The sequence below is a fragment of the Hippocampus guttulatus genome, chromosome 1 (genome assembly GCF_054856545.1).
Source record: "Hippocampus guttulatus isolate MCC_2025c chromosome 1, RoL_Hgut_1.0, whole genome shotgun sequence".
NCBI lineage: Eukaryota > Metazoa > Chordata > Actinopteri > Syngnathiformes > Syngnathidae > Hippocampus > Hippocampus guttulatus.
Window position 1 is genome coordinate 29,907,168 of NC_141261.1, and position 20,539 is coordinate 29,927,706.

Here is a 20,539-nt window from a genome sequence, read left to right on the forward strand (position 1 = left end):
CAAAATATAATGTGGCTGGAGTCATTCCAGGCCAATCAAATTGTGTGTGTGTGTGTGTGTGTGTGTGTGTGTGTGTGTGTGTGTGTGTGTGTGTGTGTGTGTGTGTGTGTTTGCATGTGCATGTGTGTGTGTGTGTGCGTGTGTGCGTGTGTGTGTGTATGTGTGTGTGTTTGTGTGTATGTGTGTGTGTTTGTGTGTGTGACAAAATGCATGTGCATGTGATTAGAGATGCGGTTGCATCACCAGCTTGGCAGCCAGGACAGATGACAGCACAGATGTAGAGTCAAGTCAGCTTCAGCAAACGGGAATGTAAATGTAGCTGAGCTTCAAAGTAAAAGCAGTTACTCCATTAATACAAAAAAAAAAGAATTAAAAAAACGGAAAACATGATTTAAATGAGTGCTGTCAAGCGATTAAAAGGGGTGATTAATTAATTAGGTCTGTAATTAATTAATCTAATTAATCAATATTTTAATTTCATCTAAAAAAACCCTATTTTCATTTTAAATTCGTTACATTATTGAGGCAGATGAAGAGATAAAAGAAAACGTGGCATTATAAAGTATTTTATTGTTTTTCAGCAGACTTGGACAGATGCAGTCCTAGCCATTTACTTTCTGCTGTATTTGAGACTAGTAAAAGTCCGACCTGCAACCTTTAGTTTTGACCACGAGGGGGAATATCACTGTTTTGTTTGTTTTTGTAAATCTCCAAAGAATTACAAACTAAAAATAAAATAGAACATCAGGTCCTTAAAAAGTGCTTAGGTTAACATATCAAAAACAGTAAGAACAATTTTCTGAGCAATACAAGTACTCAACACTGAACTTGCATCAGATAATAAACAATAAATAAAACAGTCCCTTAAATCACAATGCTGTAAGTTAGCACTTCAGAAACAACACTGTTCATCATGACAAACTTAAAGTGCTGAAATAAACATCAATCACTTCTAGTAGTCTACAGAGGACACATCAACTACGCCTCATACATGGGGTGTTCTCGAGTTTAGTTTGCCGAAGAGCTTTGCTATGTATGGCTCGCTCGCTATATTGCTAACACTTTCGGTGCTAACGTTAGCTGTGGCTGCACTCGCGACTGGGTGCTTTGCATTGATGTGGGAGGCTAAATTTGAGCTGCTTCGGTGGTAAGCAAACTCCTTCTTACAAATTAGGCACGACACTCTACCTTTATCAATTGTGTCATCAGGGCGTTTTTGGAATGTACATTTTCCATTCATTGTGCCGAGAACTCTCACATGCTGTTCTATTTTCACCTCTCCATTCCTCACCGCTGCTTACTAAGCCTGTCCAACTCCAATGGGAGCCTATCAGCTTTGGCTAAACAAGCCCCAACATAATGGTAGCCAATCAATGTCCGCTTCAGGCTGTGACTGACAGTTGTTTCCCCACCCTCAACAACTCGAACACAGGAAGCCAACACAAAAACGGCTATTAGAACAAGGCAACCCACCTACAGAAACAATAAAGGCAGAGATTAAAATTTAGATTAACACAATTTAAAAAAATAACGCGCTAAATGTGACTGTAATTAATTAATCACAACTAATAAGTTGACACCTCTAATTTAAATCATAGCATATTTCCTAGTGCACCTGATTTCATTCAATGTTACTTCTTGCTCGATTTAAAGATCTGAATTGACTTCACATGAAAGAGCCCCGTTGTCAAGCAAGTCCATCAGAAATAGCATGTCCATTTGTAGGAGTCCTCTCCCCGCCAACGAGTAATGTGAGTTCTGGTGAGTCGCCCAGCTAACTCGAGTCAGTCGAATGAGTGTCACTTGTTAGCTCCTTGCCAAGTGTCCTTCCTCCAATCTGGAAGACAAGGCCTCAACAACTGGTAATGTGAGTATTGAGTTGCACGAACCTCAAGGCTTTTTCTCATTTGGCCATGTAGGCTTACAGGAAATGGTTTTGAGTATGTAATATTAATTGTTTTGTGTCCATATTCTTCTCTGTCTTTTGCTGCCATGTGATTTTGAAGGTGGCCCAAAGACTCTGCAATACCACTCAACATCTGAACAGCCATCAGGTGATTAAAGCTTGTCCATGATTAAATGCAAACCAGCCAGTTGTCAAAATGAAGGCCACATTCACACACAGGGCGATGCAACACTATCCAGACCAGGTGTTGGGGTCTTGTCAAATATGTATTCTCTTGGGTTGCTATTACCTCCTGGATGTAAAACCTATGGAACTGAATGCCACAATGAGTTTTTGTATGTGGTGGCACTGAAAATGAATCCCCTACTTTCAGGAGAATTGCTAACATCTTAACGACGATAAAGCATTACTTTTCACAACCATTGTTATTACCATGGGTTTTGATGATGACCTAAATGGATTTAGAATTGAGGAATATATTTTCACTGATATTAGTGAATCTGATCTGATTTTATTATTGGCCTCATGATGGGGAGTTTTCACATGTAAATGACGAAAGAACGTGCATTATGCCCTACTGCTGTTTTGTATGAGCTGTCTGAAATGGATTTAATAAAAGAAAGTGTTTTGAAATGTGATGTTTTATTTAAGATAAGATAAGAAAACCTTTATTAGTCTCGCAATGGAGAAATTCCCAATTCACAGCAGCAAAGTTATGAAAGGAAGAAGTAGAACAACAAAATATAGGAGCTGCTGGAAAGGCAGCCACTCTCGCGGCGCCATTTTGAAGTCAAAATAACAAAAATAACACAACACTAACGTAGTAAGGCATGGGATATTATTCCCCACACTCTTTAGTGTTGGCATAAACACTCATCATTCCCTCAGTCAATACTGCATTTTGTTGCTGTAACACACTATTTGATGTTGAACATTTAACTCTGTTCAGTCTTTTGTAAATGTCACTTTAACACATGGTAGTGTGGATGCATATAAACACTTTGCCGGGTTTAGATTCAACACGCTAAGTGTTCAATTAAGGTACGGTAAGTAGATTTGCAGTGTACCATAACTCAGGCTCATACAATTTTCAGCAAAACATAATTCTGATTTGACACCAATTGACCCAGTCACAGTCATACCTTTTTAAAACCTGCCATGAAGAGAGAGGTTGGTGATGAGAACAGACAAACGTAACAGTGCTGTTGTGTTTCGTTTCGTTTTGTGTTCCCAGTCAGAAATGACTGTTCCTCCAAAAACCACTATAAATCCTGAATTCTTACATATTTACCTGTTAGATATTTTTATTAACTAAAGCCCTTTAAAGCTCTGTGTCATGAGACATGAATAATACCACATTTGAACTTCTAGATGTTTTTAGTGGCCCGTCTGCCTCATGATTCTGATCCTATACACTTGAAAGCAAATTCTAAAAAATACAATTTCTTGATTATTTTTAGTAATATTTCTTATTTCTGTCCTGGCTGCTCCCTTGACACTCTGGAGGAGGTGGGCAACAGAAGGATGCTAACTAAGCTAAAAGCTATGATGGACAATCCCTCCCACCCTCTCCAGCCCGCCCTGACAGCACTAGGTAGCTCCTTCAGCCAGAGACTGTTACACCCGCGCTGCAAGAAGGAGAGATACAGACGCTCGTTCCTACCAACTGCTGTCAGGCTGCTGAATAAAAAATAGCAACAATAATATTTAATAATTGAATGATGTGGAAAAGAACTGTAAATAGCACTGCGATTTATCCATTTTGTATTTATATTGCACTTAATTGGACGGTGTTTGTTTGTTTTTTCTTCTTCTTTCTGCCTACATTCTTGCTGCTGGAGGCTGTAAATTTCCCCAGTGTGAGACAAATAAAGGATGTCTTATCTTATCTTAAAATGCATAATAAGATGACTTTAGGTGTATTGATTATTACAAGGTATTTTGGGTCAAAGATCACAATTTTTTTTTTTAGTCACCTGTTGTGTTCCAAGTGTAATCTTGTGTATTTTAAATGCATATTAAGGAAAGTATCCCAAAACTGCACTTGACATGCTCCCAATATTTCAAGATAGATTTTTTCAGACACGTTCACCATTCTGTCAGTTTATTTTCTCAGCCTTGTCTTATGATTGTCCCCACCATGGTCAATATTTTGAGGGAGCAGCCCCACATCATGAGTGGAGGAAGTGAAGAATTTAAAACTTAAGGTAGTGCCCCTTGCCAAATGCATTCGTTTCCAGTGCCATTTGCTTCCCTTGATTCTTTTCAGGAACACATCTACACTTTTTTTCACAGCCACAACTTGTCATATTTGTATGGCTTGCTTGCCATGTACTGCTTGAGTGGGCAGTGTACCACAAGTTTGTACTTGGGTTATAAATGAGTGGCAGTTGTCCCAAACGTCTGTGGTCTCTGTCAGCGTTTTTTGTTGACAACAGCCTGGTCTTGTATCCCATCTGTCAAAGTCAGTCACCCTTGACAGGTGGAATTTTCGGAGTGACATGGTGAACCGAAAAACCATCCGACCAGACTTTACATCCCATTAACTGCTTGTAGATTTTTTTTTTTTGCATTTGTATACACGAGCAGGACATCAAATGCATGTGCTGATATCTTTCCAGGTTAGCAACTTCCAAATTTACGACAGTGGTTAGAATGGATACAATCAAGAGCAGCCTAAAGCAGAGATTTGCTGTCGTCAGTCCATCAGGGGGTCCTGGGGTCATCCTGGTGACATTTGACAGCGTACCTTGATTCTCAGATAAACGGTAAACACTTGAATAGCGCTTTATCTAGACCACATGGTGCCCAACGTGCTTTACAAATCCTCAGAAGCACCCATTCACACATACACACTTTATTAACCAATAGGATCGGGATGGGGATGAAGATCAAGACTGGATGGGATTCTTTGATTTGAATGTGACATCAACCTCCGCACGTTGTCCTTTTCATCATTGGATTCCTCTGCATCAGTTATATCTTGGTTTGGATTATAGTATATTCATCTTAAATTTCTGAAAAATCTTCCCAAATCTACACAAACACGAACGCAGGCACACACACACACACACACACACACACACACACACACACACACACACACACACACGCGTGCGTGCATCCATCCATCCATCCATCGATCCATCCATCCATCCATCCATCCATTTTCCGAACCGCTTTATCCTCACAAGGGTCGCGGGGGACTGCTGGAATGACTACTGTAGTATGAAAACCCCTTGAGAAATAGTTTCTCTCGATGGTCATCAGCGCGAATTTTATTTTGCAAGGATCGTTAAAGCGGAAGCCGGTGCTGATCCACTTCCGCTTTCCCGGATCGCGGAGTTTCTGTCAGCTGCATTACAAGGCATGAACACAGGGGGTGGCGAGCGCACTCGCAGGAACGCCCCCCATGCAGGTGAGCACACGCACACCAACGCATACGCACATGCGTTCTGCCAGAGAGCGCGATGCGCATGAGTTGCGTGCGTTTTGTTCACAACGTAACGGCGTCAACTTTGGCGAGGGAATCTGTCCCGATTCAGGACGCCCGAGTGGCGGCATTGCCCACCTGCTGTTGGGACTTGAGCTAACGGGACCGCCCTGCCCAAGCCTGAGTGGAGCCACAGCATGCAAGGCGCGCGGGAGGAGGATTGCGTCTCGCTTGTGTCCGCGGACTGAGCCTCTACCATGGAGGACAAGTTTAGTAGACTCATCTTCATCCCCATTGCGGCCGTGCTCTGCTTCATGATAGGCTACCAGTACGTGTGCCCAGGGGAGAGCAAAACCTGCTACTTCCGACGTGAGGAGAGCGTCCTTTTCGAGCAATATTCATCCCTCAGCCCAGAGCAGCAGCTGGACGAGGACCTCCCCGACAAGACCGCGTTCACGCTTAACTTCACGGAGCGGGACCTGGACAGACACGTGGACTTTGACATCCGAGGAGATGACGTGATGGTGTTCCTGCACATCCAAAAGACAGGAGGAACCACGTTCGGACGCCACCTGGTTAAGAACATCCAGCTGGAGCAGCCCTGCGAATGCATGCCCGGCCAGAGAAAATGCACCTGCCACCGGCCCGGCAAAAGCGAGTCGTGGCTCTTTTCACGCTTCTCAACCGGCTGGAGTTGCGGCTTACACGCCGACTGGACCGAGCTCACGAGCTGCGTTCCCGTGGTGATGAACAAGCGCGACAAAAAAAGTTCCCAAAAGAGAAAAAGGTGAGGCATGCAACTCGGCTGTATATATTCACCTCATTTCAACTGACATTCGCCACAAACGTGACCGTATCGATCAGCACTGAAATCGAGGTATAGTTTTGTGTTTATACAGTACTTGAATCCGGTCACTAAGGCCCGTGTCCCCCAGATATTGATTAACACCTGGACATAGATTCTCGATTAAAACCGCCCTCGTTCCTTGTGCAGATGAACCATTTTTATTCTCTAGTAAAAAATATAACAGCTTTGCCAGAACCAAAGACAAACTTCAGGTGCCACCTCTGTGAATTGCATTAACTGAGTAAATGATTTTATATATATATATATATATATATATATATATATATATACAGTATATATATATATATACAGTATATATATATATATATATATATATATATATATATATATATATATATATATTATTTTTTTTTTTACAATAAGGCCACTGTTTGTGTGATCCTAATGTGGAGTGGGAAATTTTGTTGCAGATAATCTATGCAAACATGATCAAAAGTTTGATGATAATCAATTCTCAAAGGAACTGGGTGACAACAGAATGGGTAAAACCGACACAATCCTGCTTATGCTCACTGTTAACAGGCAGTTTATAAACAAATACTGATGGAGCAAATGTATAGTGATCATGACTTGCAAATGCTCTACACTGGCACAGCAAACACGATACCAAGCAGTTTAAGATGCACTGCCGACACACTTGCCACATTTTAAATTGTTGCCTCAATCACCCGCAGGCCTCCGAGCGCATCCGCAGGTCTGTTTCAATTTACTGTAATTACAGAAGCCAGAGTGTTAAGCCCCACAAAGTAAATCACTTAAGCAGGGTCGGCTGCTCTGAGGTGTGCCGTCTGCGTGTTAAAGGTTCCGAAAGCAAATCTCCATATGTTCCTAAGAGCGTTAAAGAGGGTCGACAAAGGAGGTCAGGGCTGTCAAGAAGACTTCCTTTCAAGAATCCATTAACCAACCTTCAAACAGCCATCAGATTGAATTTGAAGCTTATTGAATCAAGTCAGAATCAATTCCATCAGTCGATACTGTCAATTCGACATAATGGACTGGAGAAAATCAGCACTCGTTTGTTCCACAATTGGCAGTTGCCTCACGGAGTGGCAAGCCTGGGAATTGCTGAAGAAAAAAAATCAGTATTCGCTCATTTTAATGGCACTGCCCGTAGGGTTGCAATTCACTCATTACATTTGCAATATAATTCATTGTCCTCGATCCGATGAGTGCATGAGAAAGGAAGGTAGCCGACTGGAGGAATAACAGGTATCATTTCACCCATAATGCCAGGAGTACAGTGCTAATAAATAAATAATAAACTGTACATTGGGCATATTTGACACTGCACTGTACTTAATATATAGTCATTTGATTTATTCCAATCTCACAATCTCTGTTGTAGTTTATCCGAAAGGATTTTGATGGGGTTGAGGTCAAGGATCTTAAGTGCTTCCGCACTTACAGAGCTTAAGCTTTGTGTACCAGAGAGCAGCACAGTCAGGCTGAAAACAAAGTTGGCAGCATAAAATTGTCCAAAAAAATGTTTCGGTAAGATAAAAAAATGACAATAAGATTCAGGTTAAACTGAAGGCTTTTATTCCCACCCCTTGATGGATGACTGCTTGGTTAACCCTCCTGTTGTCCTCGGGTCAAAATGACCCATCACTGTGTTAAAAACGCCCCAAAAACACCCTGAATGATATTTTTTTAACTTGAAATTTTATGACTTTTCCTAGATTGGCCCCAACTGCCGAAAAATTGAAATGTTGTTTTTATTCACATTTCCATGGAAGTTGTACAAAAAAAGTGCAAAGGTGGTCTTCGGGTCAAAATGACCCATGAGGCAAATAGGGTTGAAATCAAGGTCACCAAGTTATTTACACACCATAGAATGTTTCAATGTTTTAGTTGTGTCTAAAACAGATCGTGTCTCAGATCAATTAGTAGAACACGTGAACAAGACAGTAGCAGACATAAACAAGACAAGTTCTCGAAGATGGCAGAACACTTTTTTGTGGATTTCAAGGGGTTATAAAGGTGCTACAGAGGACAGGACTCCGAATTCTCTCTGTGCTGACGCCATGAGTGTGCGTTATGACATTCAAGAGGCTCTAGAGCTGATTATTTCTGCTGTCCAGCAAGACAACTGATTCAGAAGAGGAAGTAGAGGATGTATCAGAAGAAGATGGGGAGGAATATAACCCAGAGTATGATGAATCATCTTCAGAACAAGAAGAAATCCCTGAAGCTGAAAGAGAGACTTTCCTTTCCAAAAATGGCAAAATAACATGGTCCTCAGCAGCATACAACCAACAAGGCAGGCATGCAGAACAAAACGTACAGGAGCTCCTGAGAAACCTGATGATCCACCTTCCACAGCCACTTCCCCAGCGAGGGCAAGTAAGAAGAAGAAATGCCAGTTCTGCCCTCAAAAGAAGGACTGTAAAACACATACTGCGTGCTGTAGGTGAAAGAAATATATCTGCAAAGGCTGTGCACTTGCATACTGCGCTACATGTGCTAATTAGTTGAATGGGTTATATTATTTTTCATATTTTTGTCTTGTATTGCATTGTCCTAAATAGTTTACTGGAGGAAAAAAAAGAAAGAAACTTTCACCATTGGAATGAATACAAATGCATCCATAACTCATTTTCGCACTTTTTTTCCTTTTCTTAAACTATAGAAATCCAAGTGAAGAGGGAGAACTATATCACACATAATGTGGTGAAGGACAAGTTGTTTCTTCAAGTAATATGACATTTGGTGTTTAAAATTCAATTTAGCTGCTTATTTGGGGGGTTTAGTGAAGATGGGTCATTTTGACCCGGAGGACACAGGGTGTGTGCAGGAAATGAGGACAACAGGAGGGTTAAAAGATGTGTCGCAATATTTTTGTCCAAACAATGTCATTTTTGGCTGGATTTTTAATTAACATTTTCAGGGACAGCGGTCAATACAGTGGACAGTTTAGCAAGCTATCAGGTTACAGGTTATCATTATTGTTGCATGAAAGTGTTACTACAGCACTCAAACTTTCACAATTAATCAGTGTTTTGAATGCTGTGCCAATATATAAGTGACTAATTTAGTGAGTGGAAACTGGATGGCAGTTGCTATTTGCCATCAACAGCTCAAGATAGCATATTTTTCTCTGGTATAGCTCTGCCTTTTGAAACACACATTTGAGTTGCATACTTACTCCTTGCTGAGTCGGAAAGAGTTTCCAGCATATGTTGTGATTAGTCACCTTTTGTGGGTCGATAGGTGTACATTACCTGACACCATAGGTTTATTTTAGTCACTTCTGAGAGATCCTACAGCTGCATTGTTAGTGTGCATGTCTCTTCACAATAATAACAACTCATTTTTTCCTCGTCGGCCAGTGAAGCCTCGATGCAGCAACGATTACACCTGGATTTGCGATGGTCTTTTTAGCTTCACACAGTAGCCCTGAAGTGCAAAACACAACAACAAAAAAGAACAAAGCACAGCAGCAAATGAAACCAACACAAAAAATGTGAGTTCAACCAAACAAAAAGTAAACACAAGAACAAATGAAAAAATGACGATTGTGATGTTATTAATCATCAATATATTCCAAATAGGCGTGAACTGGTTAGCACGTCATAGTACAGAGATGCAGGGTTCGATTCTGGCTTCGGCCTTGCCTGCGTGGGTTTTCTCCGGGTGCATGGCAGGTTAATGGAGCACTCAAAATTGTCGGTAGGTGTGATTGTGAGCAGGAATGGTTGTTCGTCTATCTGTGCCCTACGATTGGCTGGCAACCAGTTCAGGGTGTCCCCCGCCTACTGCCCGAAGACAGGTGGGAGAGGCTCAAGCACGCCCCCGTGACTCTTGTGAGGATAAAACGGTTTGGAAAATGACTGAATGAATGAATTAATTAATTTTGGACAGACAGATTTGACGCCCTGTGGACGTGTGTGGTGGATGTCATCTTATTTCATTCATAGATATAACACCAGTGTAGGACAATCCCTCTGAATTATTGTAGAAATTATTCATTGAAGAAATTCTAATCATTATCATCTTTATTGCACCCCCCTGACCGTGCGACACAACTATGTGTGGGAATGGGGTGGGGGGGGGGGTCACACACGTCGGTTCAATGCAATCTGCATTTGCCGATGTCACATGCACGACCGAGTACATCACCTGCAAGGGGAGAGCATGCAGTTTACCTGCGAGTCTGTTTCTGTTTCTGTTTCCGCAATTTCAAGATGGCGTGCGCTCCGACCGCCCTGATTTGAATTCAATTGTGGGATTGCCGCAACCTGCTACATCCCATTACACAACAACACACAATGGTTACACCCAATTCTAACTTTTGAGAGATGTTGGTAAAAATATCAAAAGAAAGAAAACTCATCAAATGCATACAGTAAGACTGTGCCTTGCGCCAGATTTGCGCTGGGTGTGAAAATCGGGCCCCAAATTGTTAGATAGAATCTGGGGTGGGTTGTATGTTTTTTGTTTTTTTCATAGTTAAAGCTCACATTAAACATACACCTCTGACCTTGTGACACTGAGCCATGTCTTGAGTTGTTGTGAGAAATGTAAGATATTCAGAGGATCTTGGTAATCTCCACACTCCTTAGAAGGATTAGGGCACTCAAAGTCTGATTTTATTATACAAGGGAGGAAGAAGGGAGAGATTAATCCACAAATCCAGTCGAATAGATTGAAGTTCAGTCTTTTATTTATATATATATATATAAATATAAATTAAAAAAAAAATATATATATATACTGTGTGTGTATATATATATATATATATGCTGTGTATATATATATATATATAGAGAGAGAGAGAGAGAGAGAGAGAGAGAGAGAGAGAGAGAGAGAGAGAGAGAGAGAGAGAGAGCGTCACCTTTGGAAGTAACATATTTTCCCATGATACCATAATGTTAATTATATACTAGACGGGTATGAACGGCGGTGTAAAGCAGTAGCAGCAGCACAAAATGCACCTCATTCCAGCAGCCTTTCATAAATTCGCGTAGGCTGGGCTGACCTTTGCTGACTGCAGCCTCCCATTTCTCCTTCCTATTGCTGTAGTGTAGACATGAAGGACATCGAGGCAGAGACCTCACAGGGATGCAAGATTAAGAAGTGAAGCAAAGGTTGAGACTAAAACTCTAAAGCTGCACAAGCTAGGGTGATATGAGTATAGATTTCCAGAATGTTATGTATCAAGGACAGAGGTGGGCAAACTACGGCCCGCAGGCCGGATCCGGCCCGTTGGTCTTTTTAATCCGGCCCGCCAAAGGTTGGTACACAATTAAGGTTTGATGTGAATGATTGAATTCATTTCATGTGGACTTGTAATGACAGGCATTTCAACGCCAGGTGGCGCATTGATTTGAAGTTGCAGAGCATGGGGGGGGCGGAGGGAAAGAGATCTTATCTACCACCTACGGACCTCTGTATCGCTCAACTTCTACTGGTCTGATCACAACCCATCTGCAGCAATGCACTGGCTAAAATAGGTGATCAACAACACTGTTCTCATGAAAAAAGAGGATATTAATACAGTGCTTTCATGCTTTTGTTCTGTTGATGTTTGATATGGACTGTCAACAAATGCAGTTTATTATTTTTTTTTTTTATGTACCATAGCTCGTGCTGACCCCACCCTTCTGTCAAATTAAAAGTCGATGCGGCCCCCGAGCCAAAAAGTTTGCCCACCCCTGATCTAGGAACATATTCAACCCTATGCACTTAAGTCAGTTTCTTACATGCCTTTCTGGTGCACTTTCATGGTGCTGCGATTTTCCTGTCAACAACAAAATAAACGTCATTCTGTGAAGTTGAAGGGTAGCCCGAATATCTGGATCGCGGCGTATTCACGCGGCACGTGTATTCCCTTGAGATGCATTTTGAAAATATGTCACAATATGATTTTGATATGAACTTGCCAGTGACATGTGCGGCTCATCTGCAGGTTACTTTCAATGGGGATGTGTTTTTGCATTCACTTGTGAAAAAAAATCAAATTGAAGCAGTTTAATCAGAATACTGTGCTCAACTGAGTGCTGACGAGATGGTGCAACTTGAGAGTTGACCAGGTTGCTGAGCAACGCACAGTCCAAGTCCCATCAGCGCGTGGAAATGCTCCTCACAGGTGAAGAAAAAAGTCTGCTGGCACGAATCCTTTTTTTCACCAATTTAGATGGCATAATGTAGATGGTCTGCCGTCATTGTAATGTCGCAGGGACACAGTCGCTAAGCGTACAGTATATGGGACAGGTGTGCCCGAACCCCTGGCCACACGTCAGCACATATCAGCCAAGTCGGCGGCGAGAGTCGTCACTCGCTCACTGTCAGTGGCTGTGAAATGACTCAAAATGTGCAACATGATGTTTTTCCTTCGAGAGGCGCTAGTCCTACAGACTCCAGAACACAAGAGTCAAAAGACTCTTTAAGTCTTTGGGACAATGCGCACTGCCAGATTTGTCAGGGAACGTCCTGATTTCAAGGTCGCTCCATCCATGCGCGTACATTTCATGACGGTGCAGAAGTGGCACACTTAAGTCGATGGGAGCATCGGCGCAGCCAAAACAAGTGCGCGGCATCGCGCCATTTCTGATTCATATGCCCCTTAATGTGTGCGAAAAGCAAACACACACCTTGCCACTTTTCCAAATCATGCAGTTGTACTTGTCTTGACTGCAGTCCCTCATGTAGTCACTTAATTTTCACCACAGCAAAAGCATCACGCTCATCCTGCATGTGTACATGCCCAGACAGCCCCTCTGCTCTCTGGAAGCCTCGCCTTTTTGCTATTCCTTCTGGTCCAAAATAGCACCTTGTATACGACAAGAACGAAGGGGGTCACTCCCTTCATTCTGCATCCCCGGATTGGGTTCCCAATTGGAAAGAGGACTATTCACTGAGAGAGTGTGGTTGTTCCTTAACATTCCTTGCTTAAGGTTCTCTATTGTCACTGTACAGCGGAACCCCTTAAGGCACGGGTGTCAAACTCATTTTTGTCGTGGGCCAAATTGTAGTTACGGTTGCCCTTGGAGGGCCGTTATGAATTTTGGGAAACCATCCATCCATCCATCCATCCATCCATCCAATTTCCGAACCGCTTGATCCTCACTAGGGTCGCGGGGGGTGCTGGAGCCTATCCCAGCCGTCTTCGGGCAGTAGGCGGGGGACACCCTGAATCGGTTGCCAGCCAATCGCAGGGCACACAGAGACGAACAACCATCCACGCTCACATTCACACCTAGGGACAATTTAGAGCGTTCAATCAGCCTGCCATGCATGTTTTTGGAATGTGGGAGGAAACCGGAGTACCCGGAGAAAACCCATGCAGGCCCGGGGAGAACATGCAAACTCCACACAGGGAGGCCGGAGGTGGAATTGAACCCGGTACCTCTGCACTCTGAAGTCGACGTGCTAACCACTGGACTACCGGGCCGCCTTGGGAAACCATATAAATGTTTAATCCCCTCCACATATTACATACACAGCGCACAACAAATTCATGAATAACTAGTTTGAAAATCAGATGTCAAGAAAAATCACTGTTATTGTGGATTACATATGACATTTTCAAATTTTGCTTCAGACTTTAGCAAACATCATGCAACTTGACATGCTTGATTTGCTTTCACGGGCCACATAAAATGATGTGACGGGCCAGATCTGGCCCCTGGGCCTTGACTCTGACACCTGTGCCTTAAGGCCACTCCAATCTCACATTTCTTGAGCATTCAAAAACATTTTACATTGGAAAAGTTCTTTTCCAGGATTACGACAACTATCATAAACCCCCCATTAACCCTACAGGCGAATTATGAGGATTTTTTTTTTGGTTTTGTTTATTTATAATTGTCACACAACTATGAAATAATATTAAGATACAATCACACAACCCACAATGGTGATTTGCATTACTGATGCAACTCACACATAAATATTGTAAAAAGAAGTGAGCCTCTGCAGAATGCAAAAAAACACTGACATCGTCAAAAAGTGATGATGCCTCAAGTGAATGCAAATGTATTGTTCACCAATAATTGTTTTTCTTTTTTTCCAGAGGTGTCAAATCCAGGTCGGGAAAATAAAAATTCACAGTTTTACTGTTTGGTGCTTTCTACCGCCTTTATTACCGATTTGTCTTACTGTTTATTGTGCATGTTAAATTGCTCCATGTACAGCACTTTGTATGCAGCGATGGCTGTTTGAAAGTGCTCTATAAATACTGTTGACTTGACTTGACTTGACAAATGCTCCTACTCATCCGACAGTTAGAGCTGGTTTGCCTGCCGGATGAGTCGAAGCACTTCTTGTTGTTTTCTTCCCATGTTGTTCTTATGTTAAATGTGGTCTGTTCTTAATTGTAAGCCAATGGTAAGTAACACAGGCTGATTACCGGAATTATATACTCCTTGCCGAAGTGAGTGAGGTCCCATGAGGCACGCTGAGGTCATAAGCCAGAATCAAATGCCCGTGCCTGCCTAAAAACAAAACAGGCTCATTAGTTTGAGTAGTCAACTATTCTTGAATGTTTTAGCTAACCCGTGAAGAATAGTTTAAAGCTGGTGAATGTGCGGTTAACACATTTTCATTACAGTGCTGATGATGGGGCTTCAAATCTGGGCTCTGGCCTTTCTGTGTGTGTCCTCCCCATGATTGTTTTGTTAATGACATGATAACATAATATACACATTTTATGCATTTCAAGCGGCGTCTTTAACTCGTTTCCCTTGTTACCAGAGAGAGCACTTGGTGCTTTTTGTTTTTCTTTTTGGGTTTTTTTTGTGTCTCATTTTTGCCTATAATACTACTCCAGAGAGAAACACGTGCAAGCATATCTGGCCCGGATTTGTTCTTAATCGTGCAAGTAATCAACACTCTGAGCTAGGTGTAATCTACATCTTGCCTCGACGAGTTGCTTCTCCCATTCGGGCACATAGCAAGAGTGTGTATCATAAATTGCTTAAGATTACATGAAGCATCATATTGGAGTTTTCAAGAGGATACGCTAAATGAGTTTAGGCCAAGGGTTTAATGTGGGTAGCTTGGTGTCCTTGAGGCAATGATGAGCCAATTAACAAGGCAAATATTGATCTTTTGCTGTTAGTTGCCTTCGGGTTTTTTCTTTTAACCGGTTCGCGGTTCGAGGACATTCCACAGCCAATTACCGTGCCTCGCCTCGAGAGACAACCCATACTCTCTCAGCAACGATAGCGCAAGTGGAGGTGGGGCTGCACAGAGCTGTGATGACACTGTATCAACTTGTTGCACTCAGGGCTCAAATAAACAACCAAGCTGTTGGCATCGCTCTGCATGAAAATTGTAATACTTCAAATGAATCCCCATTTTTAAGAACTAGAACTGTAATCTGATTACATGGTTTTTTTCTGTAACAACGGAAAACAGTAAAACAATGACAATAAACAGCATGAAGCATCTTTTTGAATATTTACTAATTCGATCTGAAATCACCACCATATTGTGCTCATATCTCAAGTTTCAAAAAAATCGACGAACGACGGCTCGTATCTAGAAAAACACAAGTCGTGTCGCTAATATCTCAAGGCCCTACTGTATAACAAAGTTAATTAGGGTCGTAAATATTTGGTGCCCGGGTACCCATGCCCGCCGGCATGTCCCTGACTGAGACTGTCCAGAATGTGCAGCGGTCAGAATAAACATTCATGCAATTTTTTTGTCATCTTTGTTATCTGCCAGTCATGGTGCCGCAAACGAAAAAGCACACAAAACACAAGACCTCATAAACCATCAATTGTTAACGACCTAGCCTCTATCCCATATGAATAGGCCACACTGAGGATTTGTATCTGCGAAATGAAGCGCGTCATGTGCTGGAAAGGGACTAATTAAGCTTTCAAAGGGCATTTTTCTCACAAAGTCTCTGAATCTGAAGTACTTCGCTTTGCTGTTGCCTGAAAACTCACAAGAGGTAGTCTGCAGGATGACATGGAAAAACATGCGCATTTGGTTTCTGCCGCTGATAACCAGAAGGTCATCCGATCTTTGTGTACGATTTCTATTTCCTTTTTAACTATGCTGTTTGGAAAAATACTGAGAGCCGACTTCTTGCTTCACCTGTGCTGCGCTTTGGTAATCACTCAACTCAAGGGAATAATGGCGGCTGGGTTCAAAAACGATATAGCCTTGCAGAGTTCATCTTTTACAGAGATGAACTCTGGAGGAGGTCGACTGTGTGATCAGCTCAAGGAAATGACAAACAACCCGTGGAGGCTATCCACCTTCGTAGAAACACAATTTCTTGACATTGCGTTAGTCATCAACACCCTCATGCACTCACGTATTTCGCTCTATAACTGTGGACATATGAAGCAAGGTTTCCATCTCCACTAATGTCATGTTTACAGCAACTTGTACTGCCTTTGGGGGCAGGAGGTACCCTGTACTAGTTACTAGACAATATAACAGAGTCAATTTGATCAGTAGTGGAGGATGAATATATTAAAACATGTATCTGTTGGTGATGAAATACCACCGTGACAGTTATCTCCATTTTTTTGTATCGATTCCAAATAAATGCGACCTTTATTTATTTATTTATTTTTTTCAAAATATTGGGACGCGCTAAAATGCAGCTGACCCCTGAGATGTTGTTCTCTTCATCGCTTGGAGACTTTGACGATGGCCCTTGACATGTTGCTTGTGTCTGTGTCTCCAAAAGTGAGAGGACATCTCCTCGGTAAACAAGCAATGTCCTTTGTTCAGCTGTGCTCGACAGAGAGAAACTGAATAACTGCCCTTCTTCATACAAAAGAGCTCTTATAATGCAGTAAAACCTGAAAGCAGCAACACTTGAGAAATGCACTGTATAAGGGCGGCCCGGTGGTCCAGTGGTTAGCGCGTCGACCTCACAGTGCAGCTCCGGCCTCCCTGCGTGGGTTTTCTCCGGGTACTCCGGTTTCCTCCCACATTCCAAAAACATGCATGGCAGGCTGATTGAACACTCCAAATTGTCCCTAGGTGTGAGTGTGAGCGTGGATGGTTGTTCGTCTCTGTGCGCCCTGCGATTGGCTGGCAACCGGTTCAGGGTGTCCCCCTGCCTACTGCCCGAAGACAGCTGGGATAGGCTCCAGCACCCCCCGCGACCCCTGTGAGGATAAAGCGGATTGAAAAATGAATGAATGAATGAATGCACTGTATAAGCACTCACTCACTCACCTCTGGTATCTGACAGTTTGTGCAAAAAGTCTTAGGTTCTTCAAACCAGTTTTTGCAGCAGCTGTTGATGTGTCCTGTAACAGATGATCTTGAAGGTAAAGGTGCTGGATATGGAGGTGGTGTGCTCATTACACACGGCCAACAGTTCCTGATTGGATGTACTGCCAAATTCACTGAAACACCTTTGGAGTCTATTTCTGCTTGCGCAATGTCAAAGACTGTATGCGGCTCTGCTGTACGGTATTTAAAGGTAATGAGCGTAGCCGCTTGAATTGGTTAGGAGGTAGGTCGGCTGTGTTCACGCCCACAGTGGCGCAACCAGCCTACCTGTGCCCATGTACAAAAATACCAAATGAAAGAAAACTCCACCCATTCGCCCAGTTACATTGCACTATGAAATAGACTCGCACTGGGAATGACAATAAAACCCTAGGAGTGGACCCCACTTTAATGAAATAGTGGCCGACAATTAAAGCAGGGTACACATATACTGATCATTGGGCACCAATTTGAGAATCCCCAGTATTCCAACCAAAGTCAACAAAGGCCTGATTATGAGATGCCTCTAAAATATTATTGATAATATAATATATAATATAATATAATTGATAATCCCGTGGTGTGGGGTGTGTTTAGAAGAATTCTTTATCTCCTTTCACTTGGAAAAATGGATTGGTGTCAGCAAAGGCCTTGCTCTTTCGCGTGTATTCTGCTTAAGTTTTGTTGCATAAGAATGTTGACAGAACATTCCTGAATATCACTGCGATCACTGAGAGACTTGCAAGCATGATACGCACACTGAAGGTTTACCTACCGGGTAGTCTTTTTCAAACTAGCACCGGGCTTATTGCCGGAAATAAAATCACTTAAGGAAATGATGGAGCACAAACAGTCGTGACACAGCGTCATGGAGACACTTTATCTGCCTTTCGTCATTAAAAACCTGTTGCCTGGAAGCCGCACACCTCATCTTTTCGACTTTCTGCTTTCCCTGCAGGAATTTCTACTATATCACCATGCTACGAGACCCTGTGTCACGCTTCCTCAGTGAGTGGAAGCATGTACAGCGCGGCGCCACCTGGAAAACCGCCCTGCACATGTGTGACGGCCACCCACCCACTCAGGACGAACTTCCAGCCTGCTACAGCGGCGAGGACTGGACCGGCGTGAATCTGGCAGACTTCATGGATTGTCCCTCCAACCTCGCCAACAACCGCCAGGTGCGCATGTTGGCTGACCTCAGCCTCGTAGGCTGCTACAACATGTCGTCTATGAGCGAGTTGGAACGAGGCCGTGTGCTGCTCGCCAGCGCCAAGGCCAACCTGCGTAACATGGCCTTCTACGGTCTGACCGAGTACCAGCGAAAGACGCAACACTTATTTGAGCGGACTTTCAACCTGCGTTTCATTCGGCCCTTCACGCAAATCAATAGCACGCGCGCCGCCAGCGTGGGAATCAACAAGAAAGTGCAGTGGCGCATCGAGGGGCTGAACGCCCTAGACGTGGAGCTCTATGAGTACGCCAAGGAGCTTTTCCTGCAGCGCTACCAGTACAACCGCCAAAAGCAGCGTCAGGGGGAGCGTCTCCGGCGGCGGCAGGAGAAGCAGCGTCTCCACAGGATCTACCTGGCGCAGTTGCTGAGATTAGGAGGAGCTGAGAAAGAGGAGGAGCAGGCGCTTGCCACAACGGAGGACTATAACAGCCAGGTGGTGCAATGGTGATGAGGAAATAGCATAGACCAAGCTGAATGTCGTTCCCCTCCGCTTTGCTGTCAATCTGCCAAATTCTGTCCTCCCCTCGTCCTTTGTTGGCTGGCCAAAAGGTGTCTTAATATTTATGATGGATGTGTTTGTAACGTTTTGTATGTGCTGTTTCTCATGGCTATTAAATGGCTGTTAAAGTGAAAGTTAAAATGCATTTAACTTTCATGAGCAAAGCCAAATGTTTGAGACATTTGGCTCGAAGTGTATGTCTGCAAAAAAACGGTGCAGCAGTTTTAGAAAATTCATAAATGGACTTTAAGGATTTTCTCTGTAATGTTCTAGTGCTGTGTTCACCGTTAAATTATTGTGCTTACTTTGTGGCTAGGTCAGAAAATCAAAGCACAACTTGGCTGTCGTCTCTCTTGCCTCCTACTCACTGACCTCCACAAGTGAGACTCAATCAAGGTTGTTCCTTTGCGGAAATTCTGTTAATAAAAATATACAGCATCCTGTGGTATCAATTTGTACTTGAGCATCTTTTTCCGGCCCCATGTGGTTTCTGTTATCCACATACAAAAACACACGGCCAAGCATGGAAAATTGCTCCACAGCTGCAAGAAGATTGTGACTGTTTTATTGAAAGCACTACATTGAGAATACAAATCAAATTATGTTACGGTGAACGATGCATGCAGCTGCATGTGGCCAGCGACAACATAATGATTATTAAAAAATAAAAAGTCTATTTTTGATTATTACTGTTATTTTTTTAGCAGAACTCCCTGCCCCCCCTCCCCCAAAATACACCTTAAAAAAACACTGATAAAGATTCAAGATATGTTTTCAACGAAAAACAGGGTGAAAAAATTCTGAAAAAATAACGTGAGAAATCTAAAATATTACAAAATATTGAAAAGAGAAAAACAAATATCCAAATCCGCTGGTTCCGAACTGTAAATATACAGGGGTTGACAGTAGTTTTATCACCAGGTGTCAGGGTGTCTCCCCACCTACTGCCCAAAGACAGCTGGGACCAGCACCCCAGGTGACCCTTGTGAGGATAAAGCGGATCAGAAAATGGATGGACGGATGGAATGACATACAGGGCAAACGTAGTACCTCATAAAAAGAAACATTTTGAGTATGTTTTTGTGAAAAAAATATGAAGATTGAATTCTTGCTTTTTAATGTTGGTTTCTTGTTCAGTTGTTTTCTGCCGTCCTTGAGTAGTAATTTTTATGCAAGAATGCCTTTTGCACTGAAAAAAAGTTGATCATTCATACATGCATTAAAAAATGTATTATCAAAAATGTAATATATTAAGGAAGAGTGTGTGGTGCTATGTGGCCCACTCTGTAACACAGCTCAAAAATTGTGGCCCTCGCCAGCATTTAAGTTGCAGATCCCTGCCTAACATCATCATCCTGATACTAGAACACTGTGGCTGCGATTCCCCATCTTCTATCCCACTGTTGTCA

At 42.7% G+C, this 20,539-nt stretch overlaps 1 protein-coding gene across 1 annotated transcript; it reads left to right on the forward strand.

The window, feature by feature from the left end:
- The first annotated feature begins 5,299 nt into the window (after window positions 1-5,299).
- On the forward strand, window positions 5,300-19,758 carry LOC147211311 (heparan-sulfate 6-O-sulfotransferase 3-B-like). Its single transcript, XM_086106363.1, has 2 exons — window positions 5,300-6,126; window positions 18,356-19,758. The coding sequence occupies exons 1-2, from the start codon at window positions 5,597-5,599 to the stop codon at window positions 19,077-19,079; spliced, it is 1,254 nt and encodes a 417-aa protein (XP_085962489.1). The 5' UTR covers window positions 5,300-5,596; the 3' UTR covers window positions 19,080-19,758.
- The last annotated feature ends 781 nt before the right edge of the window (window positions 19,759-20,539 follow it).